This window comes from Manis javanica, chromosome 8 (assembly GCF_040802235.1).
Source record: "Manis javanica isolate MJ-LG chromosome 8, MJ_LKY, whole genome shotgun sequence".
Lineage (NCBI taxonomy): Eukaryota > Metazoa > Chordata > Mammalia > Pholidota > Manidae > Manis > Manis javanica.
Window position 1 is genome coordinate 65372167 of NC_133163.1, and position 26826 is coordinate 65398992.

The window sequence follows — 26826 nt, forward strand, 5'->3', positions numbered from 1 at the left end:
GTCGGGGGACTAGCGGGGACTATGTACTATAGCACTGAGAAGCATATCCAGAACTCAGCCATGTGATAGCAGGCATTAAGACAGCCAATCAAAGCACTTCCAGAGTTGTCTGCTCCCAAAACACAATGGAAATACCATCATACCGTTATGTATTCATGTTATGGCTTTTTCTTTATAGGGCGTTACTAACTTTTCAAATGGCTTTCATACCTATAATCTCAATAGATCCATAATGTCATGGGTTTTTTTCTTGGTGACTGCCCAAATCTCTGTATGGTGAAATATTTGATGGCTTAGGCCATTTTTTTCAGGGTACTTTTGTGCCTTCACATCGGATGAGGATGAATGTGGTTTCAGAATTAGGTTATTAGTTCTTACAGAAGCGTGTATAAGGTCAGGGATCATATGGTGTTCACCCTTTATCCACTGCAACTCTCAGTATTATGGTTTAGAGGTAAAAGGCAATTGGCAAATATTTATTCATTTGAATTTCTCCCAAAAGAAAGATCAGGTAAGCCTGTATCAGCTGTTGAAGTATATGCCAGGTATAGTATTAATACACAGAAGTGAGTACCATGATTACCTTATTTATCTTTGAACTTGGTGAAAAACTTATTTGGTCAAAACATCCAATACAGAAATATTACTTACACTTTTAGAATGAACTCATGGGCAAAGTTAATTGTTTCCCATGGCTAGGAATGGTTAACATAAGAAAAGCTTCTATAAAATGTATCAAAGAAAAGAGGAAGGTGACTGAAGCTCTTTAAATATTTAAGGACACTTTTTATGAGTTCAGTGTTTTCTCATAGAAATAACATTTGATCAGAATGCAAAAAGCTGGGTACAATTTCCAGTTCTAACACCAGTCTGTTATAGACTTAAAAACCTTTCTGTTTTAGCCTCACTATTTTGTTTCTTTAGGTGTATGTCCATATTTACTAGAGAGAGATTTTAAGAAAAATAAACTACAGATTTCAGGCTTTAAGTTTTAAGCAATGTTTGTTGCTTCAGCCTCAGAAAGCTTGACTGTCATTTTAATAGATTGTTTTTTGTTACCTTATGGCAAGCCCATGGGGAAAGTTAGTAATATCACTTCAGTCTTACAGAGTGAAAATTGATACACAGAAGCTAAGTGGCTTGCCCAAGGTCAGTAAGATAGCACTAAAATACAGAAATAGAATTTTCAGGAAGAAAGAATTTCAGCTTAGTTTGTTAGGCTATGCTGTTATTCTTGAAAATGCATCTTTGGATATCAGTCCAGAAGTCTGAGGAAATTGGTGAGCCCTGGGAGTATAATGTAAATAAGGTCAAAAATGCCATTCTAAGTGACTCTGGAGTGGTCAAAATACACTTTAAGAACCCCCTGTGGCTTGTGTGGCCAGATTCCTTTTGGTGTAGGCTCATTCTCCAAACTTCTAGGGGTTTTTAATACCATGCAGTTGAGGCTAAAAGGGCAGGAGAGTTCTCCCTGACAGTCATACCTGTTGTTCAGAAGAATTATGGCTACAGTTTACAGAGACCCTAGGGTACAGGTGAAAATGTTTTAGTATAAACTAAGACAATAAAGAGCAAACGTTGGTTATAATAACAGCTTTTGAGCATTTTTTCAGCTATATAAGGGAGTCTGCCATAAACATTCAAGGAGAGTTTATTAGAACAACTCCATCAAAGAGGAACATAGTGTGTATGTATGCATGCATACAATTCTAAAAGTGATAAAAAGTAAGGAAGAGGAAAGAAGATTTGAGAACAAAACAAAGGAAATGCATAGATGGATGGAGAGAAAATAATAAGTAAATGAAATTACAAAGATTTAACCAGAAAGTCTAAATGATAACTAGTCTACAGAGAATAAATCATAAGAACTATGTAAAAATAAAAAGTGCTGCAGAAAAAGGAGGAAATCACAGCTAAAGAGGTCTTCAGTCAGTGACTTCCCTGAAGTAATCAGATGAAAGAATATGACTTAAAAAATTTGCATAAGGTCTGCCAAAATTCACTAAGAGGAGATTAGAAAAGCAGCCAAAGTACCAGGATGTGGCTATGGAGCATAGCTGATAGTCATAACTATGGATAACTTTTCAAGAAGGAGGAAGTACTAAAACTTGGGGTTTGGGGATTTTCCCTAAGCACCAGTGATAGGGAACCCCTTCACTGGGACCACCTTCCCTGTGACCCTTAGTTCAGCCTTTGCTCTGTTCGTGACGTGGCTTGCAAATGATCCAAGGGAAGTCATTTCACGCTTCCAATGTCATCTCATCTGTAAAACAGGGATAATGATATACTTGCCACTTATCTACCACAGATATTCAGATATTTTAAGAAGTAAATAGATCATGTTTGTATGAAATTCAGATCTCTATGTAAAATGCACCGTTTTTTTAAAAGTCTTCAGTTTTAATATACATGACTTTTGTAATAAGATTTTTTGGTCTATTTCCCATTTTCAAGTAAGATCACAAATTTCTCATTGTCTTAGAAATAAGCTACTGTAACTATTGTCTACATGAGAGAGTAAAGTAAGTCACAGCAGAGTGGACTCATTAGGAAGATAAACAATATATAGATTACCCATCTTTTAGAAAATACATCTATAAAGTTTAACTAATTTTCTCTAACCTTAGTGAAGGGAGGAAGGAGCATGTTGGGATTACCAGAAATAATACTTCTCAAAATATACACACATCTAACCATTTAATTACTAAGTTTTATACAATCATAAAAGGACCCATGCTAAACGTTTTAATTCATGAATCACTGAGATTCAAGGAATTTGGCAAAAAAAGAAAAGAAATATATGACTGGAATCAGATCATGCATTTTAAAACTCTGCATACATTGCTTAGTAGCTGTGCAATCCTTTGTGCCTTCGTTGCTTATCTGGGGATGGTATTAATACTTCTTTCACAAGGCAGCTATGAGGATTATTGAATGCACTAATATATGCAAAGATCTTAGAACTATTCCTACTACATCAGAAGCAGTATATACAAGTGTTGGTTAAAACTTGATCCATATTTTGCATGCTAGGAAAATATGACCTTTGGCCTAACTTTTCTCATCTCTTTTATGCCACCAGTTTGTATGTTTATGTACATAAGTTCCCTCCACTAAATGAAACATTGAATCAAGGATTCAATATTCAATAGAAAAAAAATTTGCCTTTTATTGACTCACTGGACACATGAATGAAAGCTCTTATGATGTGCCACTGGCTTGCTATTCTTCCCCAGTGTGTCTTCCTGATTTTGGTGAAGTACTAGGGGCATGTGAAACTAATTCCCGGATCTGAGGGATTTCCCCCCATATTGCATTCTCCTGCAATGCACCTACCTCCATTCACTAAGTTAAATTCTATCTAGTAATGAAGGCTCAGTTCAAATAGCATTTCTCTTATGATGACGTACTAAGAAGACCAGCACTTACTTTTCTGTACCACCAAATTTGCTATCTGTGCTATTGTTTCATGTTTTTTGGTTTTACTTTTCTAAATGGATTATAAACTACTTGAGGAAAAGGATAAAGCCTTCCTTTATTCTGTTCTCCACAGAAGACAATAATACCTAACAAATGCTTATTACCTCATCTTTGGAGTCACTAAGAAACAGCATCATTCCATACTCTTCCTTACTTTTAAAGGTGGAATTATTAGACCATTAATTCCTAATATATGTATTAGGACATGTGGACATACATAACTTTAAAAATACATATGAGAAAAGAGAATTAAGGTAGGAAATGTCTTAGATGAGCATAGACACACACAAAGCAATGCAAATTTCATAAATTATTAGGTGGATTTGATACTAATTAGTGCAGTTTGCAAAAATTTGTAATCAAATTCCCCCTAAGCAAATATGAATATGCCTCTAACCAGATAGCTCTCCAGAGAAGCAGCCCCGGCAGGGAATTTGGAATTAGAGTGATTGACTGTCACTAAGTCTCCCAGGTAGACTTCACATTCAAACGTGAGCCTGTTCTTTACCAAAACACCCTAGGGACCACTATGGTCCCTTCCTATGGACAGCTAAATGCCTTTGGCCATATTTGCCATGACATCCAATGTGACAATTCAAATATAAAGTAGTGATGTGTGTACAACAACACATGCAGAAGGTAAGAACAGGTTGTTCATATGATTTAAAAAATGACTCATTTTCAATGGAATTATAAGGGAATATATCTATTCTATGCTGTAAAGAAATCTGAGGAGCATGTAGCAATTCTGCCTAAAGAAAAAGGTAGGAAAATTAAAATGTGTAGAAAATTAAAAGGTGTTAAAAAGAAAGGTGAACTTCCATGACAGATTTATCAGAACATACTGTATACAATCCAGTTGAAAAGTTACCTACCAGTGAATAAGTAAAATGAAAAGGAAAGGTTCTAAAATAGTTCATAAAATATGTTATTTATAACTACTACCTGAAATGAACCAAAAATAAAGTGGTGTTTAGAAATTACACACTTTTTATGGTAGTTTTCCAAAGAACTGTACTTACCCATGAATTTGCTTCTTTAGTCTTTGAAACTGAACTCCTAAAATTCTGATCTTGTCAGATTGTTTGTTGTCATATCAATATTAATTGGAGCAACCTTTTTCACCAAACAGAGAATAATGATGTGGGAATGGTCCTTGGAGCTACCAGTACATCCACCTCACTTTACAGATGAAGAAAATGAAACCCCAAAGGAGGACAGTTACTGCCCAAGGGGAACCCGGCCTCTTTCTCTAGTGCTTTCCACACAGCTTTCCAGTATTCCTTCCCTAATACTGGTCTTTAGCAAAGCTTAAAAATAAGATCAGAGAAAACTTAACAGGGGATCTACAGAATAAAATAACAAGCTGGGCACCAAAATGAAGTCCACCATGTTCTTCAAGAAAAATCAACATATGGAGGTCTACCTGGCTGTGCCCTTTGCCTTTTCCTCAGGAAGCTCCAAGAGCAGTAATTCCTGCTAGCATACACGTAAGAATGGGACTGAGCCATGGCAAAGCTCTTACAGTGATAGCCAAGTTTCTTTTTAAAAAATACACTTTGATATGAGTGTGTGTGGGCATGCGTTTAAATATTTTAATTTTGTTTTTATTGTTCTAACTATTACTAACACTAATTTACAACTCATTTGCTAACAAGGTCAGTGTGAATTTATGTTTCAGGACCAAATACAAAATGTGGGTGCAGAGAGCAACTTTAGAGCAGTGAAGCCACCAGAAAAGTACTAATAAGAGTCAAATAACAGACAGTTGAAAGAAGGGTTTGGGATCCACTTTCTGCTTTCCTTTGGATTGCACAAGCACAGTAGGGTATAGGAGGCCACCTGGTGGTGAAATGAACCAATTAACCATTAATACTACACTGAAAAGCAAGCAAAAGGCAGACTTTGAGGTGTTAAAAAGGAAAACTAGAACCTTGGGCAAAAGAGTGATAGCCAACAGTTATTACTATAATACAACAGACAGAAAATTGGATTGGTAAACCACTTAGGTTTGTAGAACGATGTATATTCCTAGGGTTTCCATAATAGTTATTATTTATGCTAGGGGCTGGCAAACTTTTCCTGCAAAGAGCCCGATTATAAACAGTTTTGGCATGCTGGCCATATGGTCACTGTTGAGACTACTCAACTCTGCTATTGTAGTGTAAAAACAGCCACAGACAATATATAAACAAATAATGCACTTGGCTGTGTTCCAATAAAACTTTATTTAAAAAACAGGCTATGGCCTGGATTGACCTTCATCAGGCTATAGTTTGTTAATTCCTGATTCTATATAATGTAATGAACAAAGAACTATTTACACCAAGCACAGGGCTGAACCCCTTATGTATATTACCCCATCAAATCCTAACAACCTTTATGGGCATATGTTATCACCATTTCACAGGTTTGAAAACTGCAGCTTCAAAGGTTAAATAACTTGGTGGAATATACACTATGCTCCTTCCAACTTAAAAATGCTCTGTGTAGCCTTGGGACCTTTCTACCCTCGTGACTGCGGACACCTGCCCTGGCCCGCCCTCTCATTTATCCTGCAGACACTGCACTTGGTTTCCCTCCTTGGTGACTTTGCTCCTACTCCTCCACCTCACCTTCCTTTTAAATGTTATCTCTTATCATCTCTTTGTCCATCACTTCTTTCATGTTTAAAAACTTTGTCACTTTTCATAACAGCAGATGTAAGCAAGTATGAAAAAAAGACAAAAGCAATGTATTAAAAATAGATACATACAGATACAACAAGCCAAGGGAACGCATACTGTATGTGCTCCAAGTGGAATGTAAGCCAAAAATGTGATGCTCACTCTTACATAAATAATATATTATACGTCCATTGGGAGCAGCAGCAGTTCTGTGCCTAAATGGGAAGAGGATTTTTGGTCTATTTTTATGTCATTTCTTTTTCCTTGTAACACTCTTGTTTTTCCTAGGTATACACTGTAAGTCATACCATTTCAGGCAGGTCACATTCCTCTTCCAAACCATCCATGAACTATTTTATTAACCATTAGTAAGAGGGAGTTGAAAAACCTGAAGGAGAAATCCATGGAGCTTGTTAAAGCCCCTAAAATATATGAATTTACCAGCAATCTCTCAATACTAGCATATTTTCTCCTACAAAAGAGGATGGAGGTGGTTTTAGTTAGAGTGTAGACAAAACTGAATGAAGGATTTTTTAAAAGATTTTTTAACTTGAAAACTGCAAAAGCTTGGGAAATGTCACTATATAGAAAACAGAAAGAAGGTTTAATTCCAGAGCATGGATTCTGGCTGATTTGACAATTAAACCTACCAACAAAAGGGATTTACACTGGATATAAGAAGACTTTCAGAATAGGGAGAGTTGTTAAACATTTTAATGGGAGCTTGTGGAATTCCCTCTGGAAAGGTCTTCAATGGAAGATAAATTCTTTCCAATCTGGAATGGATAAAAAGCAATTCTTGCAAGAGAGAAAATGAAATGAGGGTCTTTTTGAGGTCAGTTGCAGTCTTGAAATCCCAGGTAAAATTGTCATTTCCCGTGGAAGTATACAAAACCTCTAAGATTCTTGGAATATTCAGGAAGAAACATTCATTAAGCAGGTAATTCAATTCAGAAAATATTTATTGAGTGCCAAACATTACCTAGCTCTGGGAAGATGTCCACTCCAGCAGGGCACAGGTCTGAGCAGCAATGTGGACAATGGATAGGAACACGATTATTCACTTCGGTTAACTTAAAAAAAAAAAATCTTTGAGCTCCAATCAGCTTTCTGGAGCTACTGCCTGAATTTGGTGAACTCAAAAATCCCACAAGAGCTGGCTGTCACATGAGACTTCTGGCATTGCTCATGGTATCCCTGGATCATTTTGTAAACAGAAAAGGCTTCTGACAGTGTTTCCGTACTTTATTTCTTTTTCTAACACAAACTGGGATGGATGGAGCCTCTTAAATTATCATCAAAACATGGATTATAAAATGCTAGCCAAATTTGAGTTATTTTGCTATATATTCCCATGTTGTAGAAAAGGAATTAATTAGATGAATTCTTGAGATTCATTTTATACTTAAGTTTTAGTGAACATGAGGATTTTTTTTTCATGGCTTATAAGAAAACCAGTGATTCACAGGATAGGACTTTGGCATCACAAGGCAGAAGAGAGTGAGGAAGAGGAGAGAAGAATCATACAGAGAGGATAATGTTCTTCATGCATATTTTCAAATCTCAGCATGTCCCAGCTGAGGAAAGCTGATGAGGAAGGACAAGAATCAATGGGAAAACAGTAAACCCAAAAAGTTGTCAAGATGGATACAAACAGGGGCAAGATGTGAGTTCATCACAAATCTTTATCAAATTCTAATTTTAAATGTTACATCTTTTAACCTTTTCTTAATTGCTTAAAATCATTAAAACTCACAATTAATGGCCAAGTAAAAAATACAAAATGACCATATATGAGGATTATCTTTAAAATTATGAGTAGTGCAAACCTTTTTTAATGAAAGAATTTCAGAAATACATTTCAGCCTTCTCCTGAATTTTAGCAGTGAAATTTAGTTTTTTTTAAATATTCATATTCTGAATTAGCTAGCAATATCTTTGGAAAAATGAGTCAATCTTTTAAGACTCTCTCCCATCTACGCTCACTGTGATGAGCTTGGATTAAAGAGCCAGACCCAGTACAAATCTCTCATTGTTTTTCTCCCTTCGTGATTACATTTTCAGACACACATACTCATTCGAGGTCAAACCATTTCTAATGACTGTTCATGTTCACCTACATCTATTGATGTGTACACACTACATGTGTTCTTCATATGTATCCATAAATATACTGGAATTGTCTACACAGTGAAGGATAAATCAGCGAACACTGTGCTTTGAGAGGTTGGAGACCAGTCATACAATCACGATGACTGGTTGTACATTTTCACACCATTTGTCTCAGACATGGGTATCACTGTCCTTCCCTTCCTCTGCTCCTCTTTCTTTCCCTACCACACTCTTTTTTTCACTGATTTCAGCCTCACCAAATCTCAGTGTAAAGAACAGCCTCTAATGCACTTTGGTCATTCAAGGAGAAAGAGTTCTGTTTTTGTTTTTATACACAGTATAAGAGAAGGCCATAAAGTTTTAGACTCGATTACTAGAGCATGAATATAGGATGCTTATTTAAAAAGTAATCAAGAGATAGCATAGTTCTGATTATTAGGATTTAATAGATTATTGAATAAGCCTTGTTGGAAAAATGTTACTCAACATATATTTATTGAGTCTCTATTATATGCCAGGTCCTGGGCTAGGTAGGCACTGGAGATATACCCATGAACAACACAGAAATGAACCCTGACTTCCTGGAGTATGTAGTCTAATAAAAGTTATAATATTCATTCTCAAATATGGTCCACAAAGTCAAAATCTCTCATTATTTAAAAATAATTTAATTATAACATTTAATATAGTATTTAATTATAACAAGGTATTCATGACTAAATTATTCTCAAGGAAGGCTCTCTCAGGGAGGCACCTATGAGTACTGAAAGGTAAAATACTATTGTACTGAAAGTAGCAAAATCCAATATGCCTAGATTTATAAAGGTGAAGTAAGCTCCAGACTGAAACTTGGCATGTATGAGAGGCATTTGTATAGTTATTTATGTATGCATGTTTTAAATGTCTTGGGAGTACCAGCATATTTGGTCCAAGGAATCTGGTTTCATCTAAATTCAATCCTGATGAAAGATTTTTTTATTATTAAATAAGTTAATGCTTTGTAGTATACATGTGTGTATGTGCAAACACACATAAATGTGTGTGCATAACTGTGTGTGCGTACCTCTTCCACAAACCTATCAGCCTTCAGTGGATGGAATGAGATGACAAGGGGAGTATCACAAATCACAAATTTCTTTATGCAAATGTCTATGAGCATATGGACTAACCAACTTCGGACAGCAGCTGTACTAGTAAGTTCAGATGAGTTTTAGGGGTATATAGCTATCCTTCTGGAGAAAGGCTAGAGCTCTGTGGTCTGAGAAAATTTGGAAGAAAAATTAAAATCAACTCCAAAAGCAATAAGGATATTATCCTGGTTGTCTCTTTTTTACTTTCAGAAAAAGAAGGTGTGTGTGTGTGTGTGTGTGTTCACATTTTGTGTCTTATGTAAATGAATCAAGGTTCAGCAGGAAGACCACTGCTTCCCTCTTAGCTTACCCCACTGTGCCTCATTAGGGACAGAGTGTCACAGAAGTGCCTAGTTTAAGAATGTATGAGCTTCACAAATGCCCACATTATTAAAAAATATGCTTGGGGAAGCGCTTGTTTCTAAGAACTGAAATTGTTTCTTTGACAGGACTGGAAAAAGGTTTTTCTGCAAGTGATACTCCTCTAGAGCATCTCTCTATGGGAAGCCTTCTTCAGGAACTCCCTTTGGTGATACCAGGATCCATGAGGTGGAATCACCCTAAGGCAAGACTGCGTTTAGTACCTCTCCTCCTGAAAACATAAATATTTTCAGCTTTAGCCTTCCTGAGTCTGACAAAATATAGGAGTTTCCTATGAAGCTCAGCATGGCAAGCTGAGACAGCTTGGCTAGGGGATTTCTAATGTTCCAAAAATGACATCCTTTGGATAACCACCTTCTTCAGGGTGCCATGGTGCTTAAGCCTGGTGGCTTTCACAGAACAGGCTCGTGACTGGCCAAAAAGCCAACCCAAGTCCATCATATTCTCTCTGCATATGTACCATCTAACATTTAGGATCTTCTTTCTCTATCTTGGCACTAAAAGCTCACATAGAAGGAGGAAATAATGTTCTTGCAAGAATTTTGCTTAATGTAGAGAAAATGACAGGGGGCAACAATGAGAAGGTAAGCAGCATGTGAAAGAAAGACTAGGGCATTAGAGCCATCCAGATTGGGTTCAAACCCTGACTTATTTACTTATTTCTTGTGGTAGGTACTGAGACAGCTCAACAAATATTCCTAGCTTTCTGTCTTTCAGGCATATAATAGAAACAGATTTCTTCATCTATTTTGGAGTTGAATAGGGCCATGTAATTTAGTTCTGGCTAATGATTTTGAGAGGAAGTGACATGTGTTTTCCAGGTAGAATATTTAATAGCAAGCGTGAGGCTCTCCAGAAGTCTCTTCTCTTGGCCAAATTGAGGAATATTTAAGATGGTGACTGGTCCATTAGTTTGAGTCGTAGGGTAAGAACAGTGCCAGGCAGAGCCCATGTGATGGACATGTAGTGTATGTGAGAAATAAATCTTTGTAACTTTAAGTCTTTGGGATTTGGGGGTTATTTGTTATCTCAGCAAACTCTGCCCTAATCTGACTGAGAAACTAGTTCTGTTTCTCTTAGACTAGTCAGTTTACCTTTCTGTCTCAGGTTCAGAGTCCATGAAAGGGGGGAAATAATCCAGGGTTACTATGAGCATTAAATAAGATAATGTGTGTAGAGCACTATCCAATGTTACTTTTTTTGCCTCCCTCCATACTACACCTACCTCATACCACACACACACACACACACACACTTTAATTTTTATTAAATGGTGAAGTAAATAACATCTGTGCTTGGTCCTGTTTCTGGATTTCTCATTTCTATTCACTCCATGTTTCTTTCCCAGTGCCCCTCCATTTCAACTAGATGTTAAAATTTGCATTTAATTCAGTATTATTCTCTTATCCTCCCTCACCCACCCAAGAAAATATCTGCATCCAATAGAGTGCTTTCTTGTTTTACCCTAAAGAAATGACTTAAGGATGGGATTTAAGGCAGTATGAACATTTAGTAATGGAGATAGTAAGGCTAGGGAATTTCTAATATTCAAAAAATGATGTCCTTTGGATAACCACAAATCTACCTCCTTCTAAGGTTAGACCTGGTAGTGAGATAGGACAGAAGGGAGGAGATTAATTAATTTATCTTTGAAAGCACTATGGTTGAGGTTTTTCCTCACTGGGCTCTCCAGCCTATTCTCAACAGTTACCACGACTTCTTTTGAAATAACTAAAACATTACCTCAGTAACTTTCTGGAACTATCTTCCTTCTTTAGGGATATATATATATTAAATTCTAATAAATTATAAAAATTAGAATAATAAAGACAAAATATTTGGCTTCATTAGCATATATATACCTTATATACTTCCTTATGGATACAGTTAAGATAATCCATGCCTTCCTAATGTAATTACATGGAACATTAAACCTAACATTATCCTTTTTATATCAAAATATCTTTGTCAATGATAGTCCTTGATTTTTATCTTTAAACTCTGCTATGCCTTTTTTTAAAACAAAATAAATACCCCCTAGTTCATACCATGGTTGTCTGTAAAGTTTAATTATACATCACAAGTTTTGTTTCTAGCTTCAAACCCAAGTAGCCCAAATATGAGTATAACTACTAAAGATAAGTAATTTAAAAATAGGAAATGCTTAAAATTTAGGTAAGGGCATTTCCATTAAGTCACTGACCTGAAACATATACATTGTATGAGCAGTTCAGGAGCCAACGGTGGCAGTGAACCAAACATCTTTTCTTATAAGGAATCTAAACATTCCTCTAAGTTATTTTATAAAATCCAGAAAGAAATCTATAAATATGTGGGGTTAAAGCCAAACCTCTCAGCTTAACACAGGAGAGAACACTGCACATTCACATCTAATTAAATAAAAGTCTTTTTCTAAAGTTAAAGTCTAAAAATTTTGCAGTTTAATCCAAAATTTTATTAGCAAACTCTAATGATTATTCTGATTGCAATTAATAAGAGCTCCCAAACAGGTCAACTCATTTACATGCTATCTATAATCGTTTGGGTTTTAACATGATGGTTATTACTTATTACCCTGAAACCAAGCAGTGCAATGAGATATTGATTACTTTTAACCTTTAGATCCAAGGATTCAGGAAAGGTCAGAGGAGGGGAACACTCTACCTTTCTTGGATGGCAAACAGATAGCCTTCAGGAGAATTCAAATGATTCCCAGTGGCCAAGTAGATCCAAGATTAGTTTATTCTCTGAGCTGACAAGAAATGATGATGCCTTTAAAAATAATACTTAGCACATGTTTAGTGAAGTGTTATATTTATATAACCAATGGCCTCAAGATATGCTTCACATCACAGTAAGTCTTGGCTGTTAACTCTTTACCAAGTTTTATTCATGAAAGCATCTTTGTTGAAATGAGATATTAAATGCAGTAGCTTCAACTGGAATAAACTCATCTCACTGAATTAAGTTCTCTTGTAGGTTCCAAAAGGCTGGACTCAATCATTGGCCACTGTTGGCCACTAGCATTTCTTTCGGTTTTCTTTTTTCCATGACAACATTCAGAAACATTTTTCACATTTGTATGACTGAAAAGCAAGAAGTTCTAGGTACTGTCCAACAGAATTACGGGCAAGGGAAACATAACTGTTATGTGTTAGATTAATTTGCAGAACACTTGGCATTATTATTGCCAAGTCGTCAAATTGTTCCAAGTTGTTCCGGAAGGTTGTTATTAATAGTATGTTTTCTGAGGAAAGTTCTGTCTACTTTTGGAACTGCATTTCTGTTGCCAAGGAAACTCCTTTAAGCACACTTTTCTACAAGCACACTGCTGCTTTTGTTTGCCAGTGTCCTATTCATATCATCTAAGTAAGCGTTTTACATGCTCCAGCCTTCAGTCCCAAATGTTGAAGTGTTACCCATTTAGGTTGCTTTTTCAAACATAGCCAGTGCTTGCTATGATTTCGCTCTCTTTTCCCCCCATAGCCATCTAAAGCTCCTTTCTCCCCACCTTCTTCCCGCTCTCCCCCCAACATGCCCAACTCTTACTATTCAAGGTTGTTTTTTTTTAAACAGTTGCAGTAGTGGAGATAGTTTTCACAAGTTTTTGATAAATTAACTTCAATTTGAATAATAATTCCATAGGTTGTAGCATTAGTCCTTCAAGTGTTAATTATCTTTTCACTCTAAAATTAATGTAGTCATTTCCTACTGACTCCTCTACCCCATTTATTGAAGTGCTAAGGAAAACATGTCATTGAGCCCTGAGCCAGCCCTGTTGTGATTAAGCGTGGTCACATGGCCCATCTCTGCCAAAAGGAGGGCCCTGAGAAAAGGTGACAAAGACAGTGATTTCCTGTCAGCAAAGAGTACGACAGGGCTGTCTAGAAGTGATGCAAATGAGGGAAACTTTCCCCACGGCTTGTTTGATCCACTCTAGGCTAGAGCAGGCCAGGCCAGGGAAAGGGAGCCGCACAATACAGCGGAGGCAGCCCGGAGAGCCAACGCACCTTCCGGACAGTAGCTCACCCGCCAGAGACAAAAACTGCTGGCGGGGCTTCCCGTCCTTGCCCCTCTGCACACAGAGCCAGCTATTTCTTGGCATGCTATTCTCTTAACATCCTTCTTTCTTTCCTTTAAAAAAGTGATTCAAATAAGAATTATAAGCTCCAGCATGAATGGTGTTTAGCATATTGTTCAGAAACCACTTCCATCTACTTTTTCTTCTCCTAAACATTTTCAGGGTGAATTTTGTTCTCTCAAAAAAGAAAAGAAAAGGGAAAAATATTCAAGTATTCATAGCAAACACTGATTCATCAAAACTCAAATTAATAAGACAGTTAATCTAAGGACTTTTTGAACTTTAATAAAAATGGAACAACAAATTCATTTCTAGATAGCAGTGGAGACACAGCCTAGGTTTTACTATTCTGATCCCTTTAAAAGTGACTAGATAATGTTATTTGAAATATTATAATAATTTTAAAGCATATTCTTCTTATCTTAATGGAGTTTTAATCCAACATACAATTAAGCTCTACAATTAATCTACAGGGAGAAAGGTGAAAAATTATCATTAGCTTCTTGTGCCTGATATATGATACATTTTTACCTTGACTGTTTCAATAACCAATAATTTGCCTCATTCTGAACAATAAAAGTAGAGAATTTTGGTACTGAAATTCCGACATAAGTCCTATTTAATGGAATTTACTTTTTGACACATCCTTCTGTTCTGTACACCAACATGTGAAATTTTTTTTAAAAAGGTAATGGATTTTCTTGTATTTTAAGCCTAGCTATTGTGACCTGGACTATGAATCAGCCTAGCATTACATTTTTAAGAGTCCAGACTCAGTCATAAAGGTGCTATCAAGGCACATCAGAAATTATTTACATCAATCTGATCCAGAACAATGTGAAAAATTGTAGAGGGTTGGAATTTGTGAATTTATAATATATGGATAGTATGATTAATCTGTTTCTATGACTGTTTCACAGCTATAACATCATTGTGTCACCAATAGTTATGAAATAATTATGTCCCATTTTTCTTCTATTACACTATATTTCTTCTTCCACAGAATTTCTAATCCTATTCCCAAATTTCTAATCGTATTCAATTCATGTGTCTTTTAAAAGTCATAATGTTTGCCTTTTAATACACATTCAAATTCTCTAAAGTAGCACTTTCTCCTTTAAAACTTATCACTTTATCTTACCTGATTTTTTCTCTAAAACAATTCTATTTTCATTTTTCAGGGTATTTTTAAAAATCCATTCATCTACCCATGATTTTAATTTATTCCTTTACTTTTTTTGTTTGGTTAATCTTCACTGACTAGTTGCAACTCTTTCCTTTCTCTTCAATGCTTATGCTTCTCTCTTACTTTACTAATATCCTCCCCTTTTCTAATATATAACATTGGTGTCCTCTCTTATTAATCCCACCTAGCCAAACTGTCATCAGAAGGAGCCATCTTTGGATGAAGGCTGTGATCAAAGTCTCTAAACATTACCTGACGACAGTCAGAGGAAAATAATTAATTCACTTGTAAGAGTGTTATTTTTAGAAATTTACATGTAAGAAATATTGTGGTTAGACATTTCTCTACCATACCATTCTAACCACTTACATTAAAAATCCAAAAAGAAAATGTTTTCATATATAAGTATCAAAATAAACTGAATTTCTTCAAAGGAGGTATGAGTTTATTCTTATGCAAATGTAAAGTTTGCAATTAAGTGCATTTCTCTCTTTGCTTTCACTACCAGGAAACCCAGAATAAAATTCTGTGATCATTTGTAGTAACTGCAGAAGACCTTACAGTCTATGTGCCTACATATATAACTCTTCTCACAGAAACAGACTAGTCTATGTATGTTTTCTGAGTTCTGATTTATATTTACATTTTTAAGATATTTTTATTATTTTTCTGTGAATTCTTATAAACGACCTCAAATCCACAGCACAGTAAAGATGTAATTACTCTGTTGACTGAGCACTGTATTATGCAAAGTGAATGGTCCTTTTCCTTTTGCACACTGGACATATTTGTATAATACTTAAGCCATTAGAGAAAGATAAAAGAGGACACCAGCATTTTTCTCATAAAAGCAGAACTATATGAGTAACTAACCTTTAAAATTAAATATAAAATCTTTGGTGTAAATTCCTTGAAAGTAGAAAGGTCTTACTTGAATTGAGTATGAATGTTCCTATTTTTTAAGTAATAATGGTTATTTTTAACCCCTTAGAAATCATATAATCTAACATTTTATTGATGAGGAGCAGTTAAGCCATTCACTCAAGGAACAAATCTATAAATGTGATGTTTTAGTAGCTTCCTACTGTCTGAAAACAGCTCTTGTTTAATTTTAACAATAATCACCATTTGGATTCTGGAACCCCACCCCAATCAACGATCACAAAGGGTTCTACCATCTGTGCTCATGGGTGGCCGAGGATGGGCAGCATTTTTAGGGAGTTAGGGCATCCCTGACAGGGCACACTCTCGTCACCCCATAGCCGCATGTCTCAAGAGGGAAGAGCCACAGTTACAGCAGCAGCCTGTGCGCTGCTCTCCCACCTATCGTGGAAAGGCTTCCAGGTCACTCGGTCTACAGAACCTGTAGGATGGGGGAGGAGGTGTCTTAAGCTTCCCTGAGCCCAAGAATAATGCCACCTTTGATCTGTAGAAATGAAAAAATGGAGCTTTTTCTTTGCAAGTGGGTTTTAAATATTTCTCCATTAATAGTTAATGCACATGCAGACCAGCAGAGTGACAGCTCTGTGTGATTATGAATTCTGCCTTCGTAACTCTAGTCCAAATAGGAGCTGAACTTTCAAAATCACGGTGGTTATTTTTGACAAATTAAATTGTCCTACTTAGGAAGGTAGGAGGAATAAAGAAAAAGAAATTAAGAGAGTAGGAGCAAATTCTCTTTAGAGGTGATCCTCAGATTGAGGAAGAAAAAGCGAGAAAGGGCCACATTTGTGTCTTCTAGTCTTGTGATACTGCCAATGTTTATTAGAAAATAGTTACAGAAGGTCCCTATTCAGAGGTTGGGCCAGAGAAGGGAGGAAGGAAGACACTGGTAGTATGGCTCACTGTCTCAAAACAAAGAAGGGATATTCAACAGAGTGTTTAGTTTTTAATGAGAGTCAGGTTGCTCTTAGGACCCTGCAGTTTAAAATTAATTAGAAAGAAAATGGTCTTAAATTTTAACAATCTGAAAAGAATAAGAAATGGTTTAAACAGAAAATCCACTTAAATCCCATTGTAATGTTAAGGTTCTAAATTATGTCGAGTTGTATCAACATATTTTTTCCCTATTAAATCTCATTATTTTCCTTTATAAGTTTCTTCGGTATTTTTCTGGTTTGGGGAAACCACGATGTCACAACAGATGCCCCACTCAGGGCTCTGCTGAATGAACCGTCTGAGGCTATTTATCTGTAGTTCTGTATCCAGCAGTTAAGGCCAGATGATTTTCTAGCAGAGACCAGAATGTAAAATAGTAAAGTCAGGAAGGTAGTACCTGATGTTAAAACTGCTTAAAAATCTTCACTCTCACTGACTACCATCTTACTATATTTTCTCTAACCCAGCATTTCCAAATGTGGACTTTGGGGATCAACCTAGGATTGTGTAATGCCTGAATAGGGATCTGGGCATGACTACCTGTGTCAGAAAATGAGATGAGTAATGAAATACAGAGTCCCCTGGGGAAAGGAGAACAAAGGTTTTGAATTCTATGATAAAAGAAATAATGATTCTGTCCTCGTGTATAGTTCCTGGGAGTTTTACCATAATTCAACTGAAAGTCTCTCTTAAGTTTCACCCTCAGTGTTTACATTAATACCAGAGACCATGAGTTTTATTCCCATCCTTAATGTTTTAACCCAACATCTGTTAGTTCAGTATCAACTATGTAAGGTGCTTTGCTTAACAATGTATAAAATATAAGTGAAAGGCATTTTTTTTGGAGTAAAACAAGCACTTGAAGAAATGAAGATGATGTACATGGGTTGAGATGGATTGGAAATGTGAAATGGATTGGGTGTCCTGTTGAGTTGTCACACGACTGCAACATGAACAGTAAATGTCATGGAGTGGAAGGGACAGCCCCACAGACTAACAAAAATTGTTTGGCCTCAAATATCAGTGATGCCCTTCATGAGAAATGCTGATAAAGCATTGGTATCTTTCAGGATCAACAAATTGAAAGACTAAAAGTGATTAAGGTGGTCTCGAATGGTACTAAAAGCCTGGGAGGCTTGGGGACCAACTGAAAAGCACCCCTCCTTCAGGGTCTCTGTGATCAATTGGTTCCAAACATCCTTCTCCCAAGGCACCAGTGCAGTTGATTCCTGGATAAGTGGACTAGAAGAGAGGAATAGGACATTGAAAATATTGACCTAATGGAGAATCTCTGGGGATTCCAGGCAAAGACCTGAAATCATTTTTCCTGTGCTGCATTCCTAATTTAGGAGACACCCCAAATTCTAAATGACTCCTTAGTCTATATCCTCAGGATTGCTTTGGAGGTTTCCAAACCTCTGGAATAATTTGGGAGCTTATATAAACAGAGATTCTACAAACCCGTATCATTTGCCCTTGGTTTCTAACTCAGTCATTAATTTAGTTTATAAGCCAAATGCAAAGTTGATGCCAACCTAATGAGCTCAGGTATGGTGGGCACCTGAAAGCAGAAAGATGATACAGAACTTTAGTTACAAATAAAGGGTCCCAGGATGGAAAATGCTGGTATAATTCTATAACCCAGAACTACAGTGTGGATGGCATAATGGCCTTCAGTTTGTCAGAATGGGAATGCTCAGGCAGAGCACTTAAAAGGACACCGCAACAGAAAGAAGACGGTGCTTTTTGTTCAATCATTTCCTATTAATTGTGATGCAAATTATATGGATGTGATTTTGACAAAGAATAGCACTGTTCCTGAAAAAAGGAGTGGTTTATGTGAGAAATACAAAATGCATCAAGAAGAAAAGAAATGTTACTTGGCATCATGAGTGCAATAAATTCTGAGATAACAGCTATGATTAGGTAATTTTTGTATTTTTTTTTCCTGTTTGGCTCAATTTTTAACGTGTAAATCTTAAGAATAAAGCAAATATTTTTGCAACAGTAAATTAAGGTAGACTTACAGGCATTTTTTCATCCGTAATTCTTGATCTTCACATGAAATGTGAAATCACCTAGTTTGGTTACACCAGGTTGAGACTGTTACTCTAACACTATGTTACACCAGAAGATACAATGGAGAGCTTTCCTGTATGGATACAACAGCTGTCCATACAGGAAACAGCTATTAGTCAACAAACTCGATTAACGTTGGACAGAATTCTTTAGGGAGTAAAATATCACCATTTTTGCTGAGACTCTAGGGAGCTTATCCCTCCTCTCAGCCAAGACAATTCCCAGGGGACACCAAAGGTAACCAGAGCCCTGAAACATACAAATAAATCTCTCTCTCTAGAGGAGGTAAAGGTTAAAATAATATATTAAGAAAGATAACTTAAAATGACAAAAATTGAAGAAGAAGACAACTTCTATTTGACCTTGAATGTACTTCTTATTCTATAAGAAAAATTTAAAAGCTAGAGGGTAGTTGTTTCTTGTCATTATACTGTTGCTGATTCTGTGGTTAGTTATTAATTTTATTTTTTATGATTCACAATCTGCTCTTTGAAATATGCCATATGTTCAAAGCAATTCAAGGATGACAACTGTCAGAATTACTCCAATAAAAATTGCCTAAATGAGGAAGATTTACTGCAATCTGATATTTCAGTGGAAAAGCCCCTCTACCCTCCCCAACAGCTTTTTCAGCCACTGACTCTTGCAACCATTTTTTCAGCCAAAATCACATGGCTATTTTGTAAGACCTTCTAAGACTATTTAAGTAAAATTGGTAAAACACTCTAGGCTAAGGGTGAATTAGCAGACATGGAAACAATATAGTTAGTTATTAGATGGACTGCCTACAATCAATATGTGAGTTCCAAGTCAGTTTTTTTAAATCACATGCAAATATATTGACTTACTATGACAATGTCTGCTCTATGTGTCACTAATAAATATTAAATTGGAGGAGCTCTGTACCCTGGAAGCAGCACACCAAACCAAACGCAAATTACTTTTTATTCTGGGAAGATCTGAGAAGTGGACAGAACCCATGTGAGAGCGAGCCCCAGTGAAAACACATTTTGTTAAATGTTACCAGTCCATTTATCCTTCATTTTGTTTCAGTATATTTATTAGTGCAGTTTCATTTACTGCTATTCTTCTTGAAGATAAATCTTTGTCCTTCCATAGAATTACACCAAATAGAATGTGATAAAGGGAACTTTCCTGCAATTATGATGTTGGTGCAGCCTGTCAGCACACAGGGGATGGAAATGAGTTTGGGACAGGGAAGAGAATTCTAACAGACACCATGATACATACAATGAACGCAGAGATAGCCTGAGAGAGAGACTTGTCAGGCTAATCAGATCTCCCACAGCAGGGCAAGGCAAGAAGGGTGGCTCTAACCTTGTAAAGATGCTGCTGCTGATCCTCTGACATCATCAGGTCATGGCTGTCCATCACCAGGGACTCCATGTCAATCAGCCAATCCCAGAGCTCCTGATATTCTGAATCAAAGTCCAGAAGCCTGAAGATAAGGCACAAAATGTATTATGCATAAATACAGTGTAGATGTTAAAATCTCATATTAGAATAATATATTCTTGAAAACCCATGATGTTCCTACGTGATACCTGTAAAAAGAGAAGGGAAAAATTCTCTCTGTAGTTTACACAGTAAGCAAAATAGGAACTCAATCTTGTGACATAGCCATTTCTTATATTTTGAAAACATAACATGTAAATGTGATGCTCAAACCAGAGACATAGCATGGTTATTTCCATTTGCTTATCCTTTCTGAGGATTTGCAGCACTTACACAAAATGACTAATACTATGCCCTTGAGAGAGAGCAATGCCATATTTAACAGACTGAGAAATGGAGGGTCAAGTACCTTATGAAAGCTAACACAGTTCAGAATTCTGGGTTAGAAAAGCACCCTCAAAATTCAAACCGCTTTCTCATCTACCGTATTTTCTATAGCTATTGCATCCCAATACATTTATGATTAAGAATACTAATTTAATTAATCTATCTACAATGATAACAATATACTATCATATCAAAAATATATGATTTTCACTGGGAAATGACTCAATCATTTATCTGTTCCTCTGCTGTCTATCTGCCTATCTCTGCAAACATATATTCTCCATTTATTGTCATGGATGAGTAGCCAGCATTTCAGCTTAACACTCAGAGATAGGCTTGAGTGACTCTGGTAAGCCAGTGAGAACCAGGGGCAGATCCAGTATTAGACAGGTGTTCCCCACAGACATGTAGGAAACAAAGGTAAGGACAGGAAGTCAAAACAATGAATCTCTGAATAGCCAGCAATCATTAAAATTCAAAGGAGGATCACTATGGTTTTCAACAAAATAAATCATTAGAATAAGGAGCTTAGAAGGATTAATGTGATTCTCTTTTGAAAGCTAGTGAATAAGTAAAGCCCAAATTCTTCTAAAACACTGTGATCAGAAAATGAAAGTGCAGGATGAAATACTATGACTTTTGTCCTTCCCCCAAAAATCACTCCCTTAAAAAAATCCTAGTCTTGTCAAACTGTAACTACGCAAAACCCTATCAGTACTAATGAAACAGCAGTCTCAGGCATGAATCTGGATTTATTAAGTGAGTATCTTATTACTACTCCCTTCTGTCTCTATATAGTAAATAACTGCTTTCCAAGAAAATTAACATCCACTGTTTATAACTTAAAATATAATCATAATAGATCTGTCAAAAAAACTTTAGGTATGTCTGGTGATAGAGGAGACTAGATCTAGAATTACTATTTATTTTAATTATATTACCATAATTAGAAAGATCCTGCTTGGGACCATAAGCTCCCAAGGACATGGATGGTTCCTGACTGACACACAGAATTAATAAATGGTTAACTGAAAGTTGATGATGGGTGTAGCTGATAAAGCCAAAACCTTCAGTAAGGCTAGGGTGGCCTAGAGAGTGCTTCTCAAACTTTCAATGTGCATATGCTGTAGCTGAGAATCTTGCTGAAAGGCAGGCTGATTCAGTAGTTCTAGGATGGGGCCTGAGATTCTTCTGCATTTCTAACAATTACTGCAAGTGGCAACACTGCTGGTCAATAGACATCACTTTGACTTACAAGGACTTCCAGCATACGTGTGAAATTTGAAATAGTTTCCCATTTTAAAACACTAAATAAAAAACAAACAAAAACCATGTAACAGGGGCAAACAAACCATCAGGCTTTCTTTATTAACTCTGTGAGTGACTAGTAAGGAATGATTAATAAGCATTTACTCACTCAACAGATACAACCATTTAGAAACACGTCATGAATTATTGTCGTCATTTCTCTCTCCTTGCACCCTGTCACAGTTTAACCACAAAGACAGGGGAAAAGTAGAATGCTACCCCAGAATTAGGAGAGTATGATCCAAGGGGTATTAAAAGCAATGGGGAAAGTAAGGGAAAATCTCACCCCTTCCATCTCAGTGGATTTGGGGAATAAGAAGGAAATAAAGGCAAAAGGAGCAAGTGCTTAGATGTGTGTGCTCACCTCTCTTGGCCTAAGAGCTAGAGGGGAGGTAGGTGAGGCGGGCTGAAGGCAAAGCTAGAAGCACAAGGACTTCAGCTCCATCTGCTGCCAGGAAGGCTGGGAAGAGCTTGCCTTCACAGTAATGTGGGTCCGGGTGTCCTCTCGCACAGGAAGCCTTGGCCGGGACTCCCTTTGCTATCCTGTTCTCTCATAACCCCATGAGAGACTGTTCTTTCATCCTCACAAGGTGCCTGGCTTCAGCTGGTGACCCTGACAGAGGCTTCAGCTGGTGAACCAAAGGAGAGCAGGGCACAGGGCCTCTGAAGCCAGACCTCAGAGAATTGGCAGGGCCAGTGAGGGCTGAGAGGACTTAGCAGGAAATAGCTCCTGGCCATGCCAAGAGATCACAACAGGGCCATAAGCCCCCTGGGGGGAGTGGGAGGGACCACATTATAATGTCCAGGGCAAGACCATTTTAATGAAGGCAGCCAGCCTATACCCAATGGCCACATTAAGCCCAAGGACCTCACTGCACCCCAGAATAACAAGGTCATGAAAGCCCCTATATGATCAGTTGCCATCTTGGACAAAAGAAGGGAGAGGAATAGGAAATCTGAAAAACAGCATTTATCCCAAGAGGTTGTTCCCTAATGAGAATGTTAATTTATTAGGGGAGGCTCTATGCATTATATTTAAAAGCCTAAACTCTGATCTTAAAGGAAGGTTTTTTTCTTGCTTTACCAGGAAATGTATGTGTTTAATATGTCTCACAAAAATTCTCAATCAGCAAGAGAAAAAAAGAAGCCTGTTTTCTTTTCCATATGTATATGATACAAAAGAAACTTTATGACCAAATAATTTGAGGACAAGAGGTGAATTTATCTTTGCATCCCTAGTGCCCAGCATAGTACCTGGTGAAAGATGATGAATGATTGCACATTAGGAAGACAAAAACCTTTTATAGGGCAAAATGACTTCAGAAATCTAACACAACATGTGACAAACAGTATCTCACCCCCAAATGCCAATACCAAAGCAACCAGGGTGACATGGATAGGCTTCTTCACGTGTCGGAAGATGGCACTGTGCCTTCAGTGGTATTTGTTTACTTTAAATGATTTCAATTAATGTGAGTTGCCTTTCCATTCCTTTCACACCCTCCCCTTTTCTATAGTGAAAATTCAAGAGTTATGAATAGATTTTAAATAAATGAAAAATATATATGGTGTGATAAAATGTTCAGAACCAAGGAAGGTTTTTCACTGGCTCTTTACCATGCCTTTTTATCCATTGAGCTGTTCCCTCCTACTATTCTTACCAAGGAAATTAGATCAAAAACCATTTCTTACAGGTAATAGCACCACAGACCCCTTCTCAGATAGTCTACACTGGCAACCTGTAAGTGGCAAAATAACCTAACACAGATACCCTTTTTCAATCTAGTCTATTTCATTCTAGCTGAGAATATTTAGGCTTGAATTTGTTCGATACAGTAAATACTTTGGTTCTGTATGTAGAACCAGCATTAGTGTTTTCCAAACAACAAATTCTCCTAAGGTCCTACTACTGAAGACAGAACCTTTTTTTAAGCATTTGTACTTGATTTCATATTCTACATCACCTGTTAATTCACAGCTTAGGAATACCTGAGAGTTTCCTAAGTTTAGTGAAATCATATATATAACTGCATCAAATCAGAAATAAATTACTAGAATTTCTTTGTTGGTTCTTTTGAAAGTTTCTGAAATGACTACAATTGAATGTGCTCATTATTTCAGGAAAGTTTGTAGGTAAGACAGTATACTTTTTTATGTTTACATTACCTGCAAAGGTGTGCTAAGTGTTCTTCAAGTGATTTTATAAAAGACAGTGTTTCCAGGAAAAGTGCCAGTTACTATATAGGAAAACAAATGGTCATAGAAGAGTGAATTTATCAAGGGTAGTGTAGAACTAGTTAATAGTTTTATATCCCTTCAAAGAATCTTCAGATTCTACCAGCTGAATTCAGAACCAGGTTCTTTTTTAAAATTCAAGGGCCCTAGTCACTCTTTTTGGAACGGAAGGAGAGGCAACTGAAATTGAGCCGAGCAGCACAGAATCTTACAGGTGCTATGAGCATTGGAGCTACTCTTTCACAGGGATTTTCCTCAAAAGTTTCTATTTGTAATAATGCTTGAGTTTATGTCAGTTCAATCAAATATGTCATCTCCCAGTTGTAAAAAGTCTCAAAGCGTACCTTTTTGGTATTCCATTGTAACGGAGTGCAGAGAGCATCAAGAGTCAGGAAAAAGAACTAATGACACTTAACCTGACTGCCTAGAGTGAAAGCCACCCAGTCTTTTCTTGTGTACATTACCCGAGGCTTCTGAGAAATGCGCCTACCCTAAGTTAGATAACTAGAAGTGGGCAACAGCCTGGGAACACCTGGGGATGTAACCCGTGATAAGTCACATAGACATGCTTGGGTAAGCAAGAGATAACAATTGAAGCGGGCAGGCAACTGGCACGTTCCCTAAAAAGGTTACAATGTTTCCCATTAGTTACAATATAGAGTGTGTTTTAAACCTATTAGTTGTAGAACTGCGCGGGCTTTGGTGTAACTGCTGTGAAGATCCTATATAATCAGTACCCAAAGTTGCTTCGGGGGTGGCAGCTCGGACTCGGCCTGTGTGTCAGGGTAGGTGCTGTCGACCCCAGCTTGCTGGCTGAATAAAGACTTTGCTTAGATTTTCATCTCTGTGTCTGTGTGTCTTGTTCTCTGAGAAACCCTGGAGTCCTAGACCCTAACATTTGGGGGCTCATCCGGGATCCGTGCGGCTTCCCTGAGAACAAAGGACGGCTGGAGGCAAGGTCTAATTGTCTGGACGGGGCAGTGTAATTCGAGGGTCGCCCCCTCGTGTCTGCATAAATCCATTATAAAGCGGGAGTCGCCATCCCGTGTATGGTCTCGGGTTAGTGACCCCAAGTGAGAGACTCCGGGTTGGTAGTCCCGGCCCCCGGGTTAGTGACCCTGGGTGAAGTCCAGGTGACTAATCCTGGCCCTAGGGTCTGAGTGACTCAGCCTTAGGAAAGCAAGTCCGATTGGCAGGAACCTGGTGCCCAAGGAGGAAAGGATCGAGCTCGTCACCCTGCGGCAGTCCGAGTGGACGCCTTTCAGGAGAATCACAAGAGTTTTTGAGGATCCTGAAAGTGGTGAGGGTAGTGCGCACCAGAATGAAAGAAGGACCAGTCTGAACGAGTGCGATCAGATGTGGTGTGTGTGCTTGGTGTTATCATTGATCGTTTTATTGTGTTTTGGTTTCGGTTTATATTTTTTTTGCACTTCTCATTTTAAGTTTCCTTGTTCTAAAGTTCTCCAGCTCTCTCCGTTCCTCCTTTCTGCCATTATATCATTCCCCGTGGGCACGGGTCAGGCAATTAAGAGCCATTAGGGCGCCCACCGCTAGAAGACTCCCGTGACAGGATAAGGGGGTCACAGCCGCGAATCCCAGATAAATTCGCGTCCCCCGCAGAAGAAAAACTGTGCAACGACAGGCACCCGTTCACAAGCACATACAACAGTCATCTTGTTTGAAGTAGCATCTTCATCCTTCGCCTTTGTCTCCCTCATATTCTTTTTCTTCTTCTTTCTCACTATGGGTCAGACTCAGGCTACTCCTAAGAGTCTGATCCTTTCCCATTTCCCAAAGGTCAAGGAACAGGCCTTAAATATGAGCCTTGGCATCAAGAAGGGTAAGCTCAATACCTTTTGCTCAGTCGAGTGGCCTTCCTTTGGAGTAGGCTGGCCGACCCAGGGGTCTCTTTCCCTAGACCTTATCAGCAAAGTCAAAACCATTATCTCCCGACCAGACCCTGAGGGCCACCCTGACCAACTCTCCTATATCTTGGTCTGGGAAAATCTAGCCAAGAATCCTCCGTCTTGGCTGAGGCCCTTTTTGGTGGGGAAACCTCATACTGACCCACTAAAGACCTCCGTCCTAGTTGCTCAGGAAAAATTAAAGCCCTCTGATTGCAGGGCCAGAAATCCTGTGCGCCCGAGTGCGCTGCCTGTCCTCCCCGACAGTTCTCCTCTCTACCCCCTTCTGCCGATTGAGCAGCCACCTCCATATGCGGAGGAGAGGGGTGAAGCTGCCGGGAAGATAGAAAACGGGGCTGGGGAACCCAGCGGGAACCAGGTGGCCGCAGCTTCCCCAGACTCTTCAGCAGAGGGAGGCAAGAGGCCGGAAAGAGCTTCCCCACATTCCCCCGCCCTGGCCCTACGCTGGGCACCAGGTAGAACAGGAGGAATGCAGTTAAGGCCTCAGGAGGCCAGGGAACAAGAAGGGGAGGCTCCCTCCTCCACCTCAGAAGGAGCAGTGCCAGTTCTGCCTGTGTGTGCC

The 26826-nt window shown here is 37.9% G+C and overlaps 1 protein-coding gene across 6 annotated transcripts in view; it reads right to left on the reverse strand.

Annotated features, from left to right (window-relative positions):
• Positions 1–26826, reverse strand: part of AKAP6 (A-kinase anchoring protein 6) — a 627130-nt gene that overhangs the window by 116902 nt on the left and 483402 nt on the right. For all 6 annotated transcript variants that reach the window (XM_036999333.2, XM_073211384.1, XM_073211383.1 and 3 more), the window contains one exon: positions 20332–20452. In XM_036999333.2, the coding sequence (XP_036855228.2) occupies positions 20332–20452 (121 nt within the window). The remainder of the gene's footprint in view (positions 1–20331; positions 20453–26826) is intronic.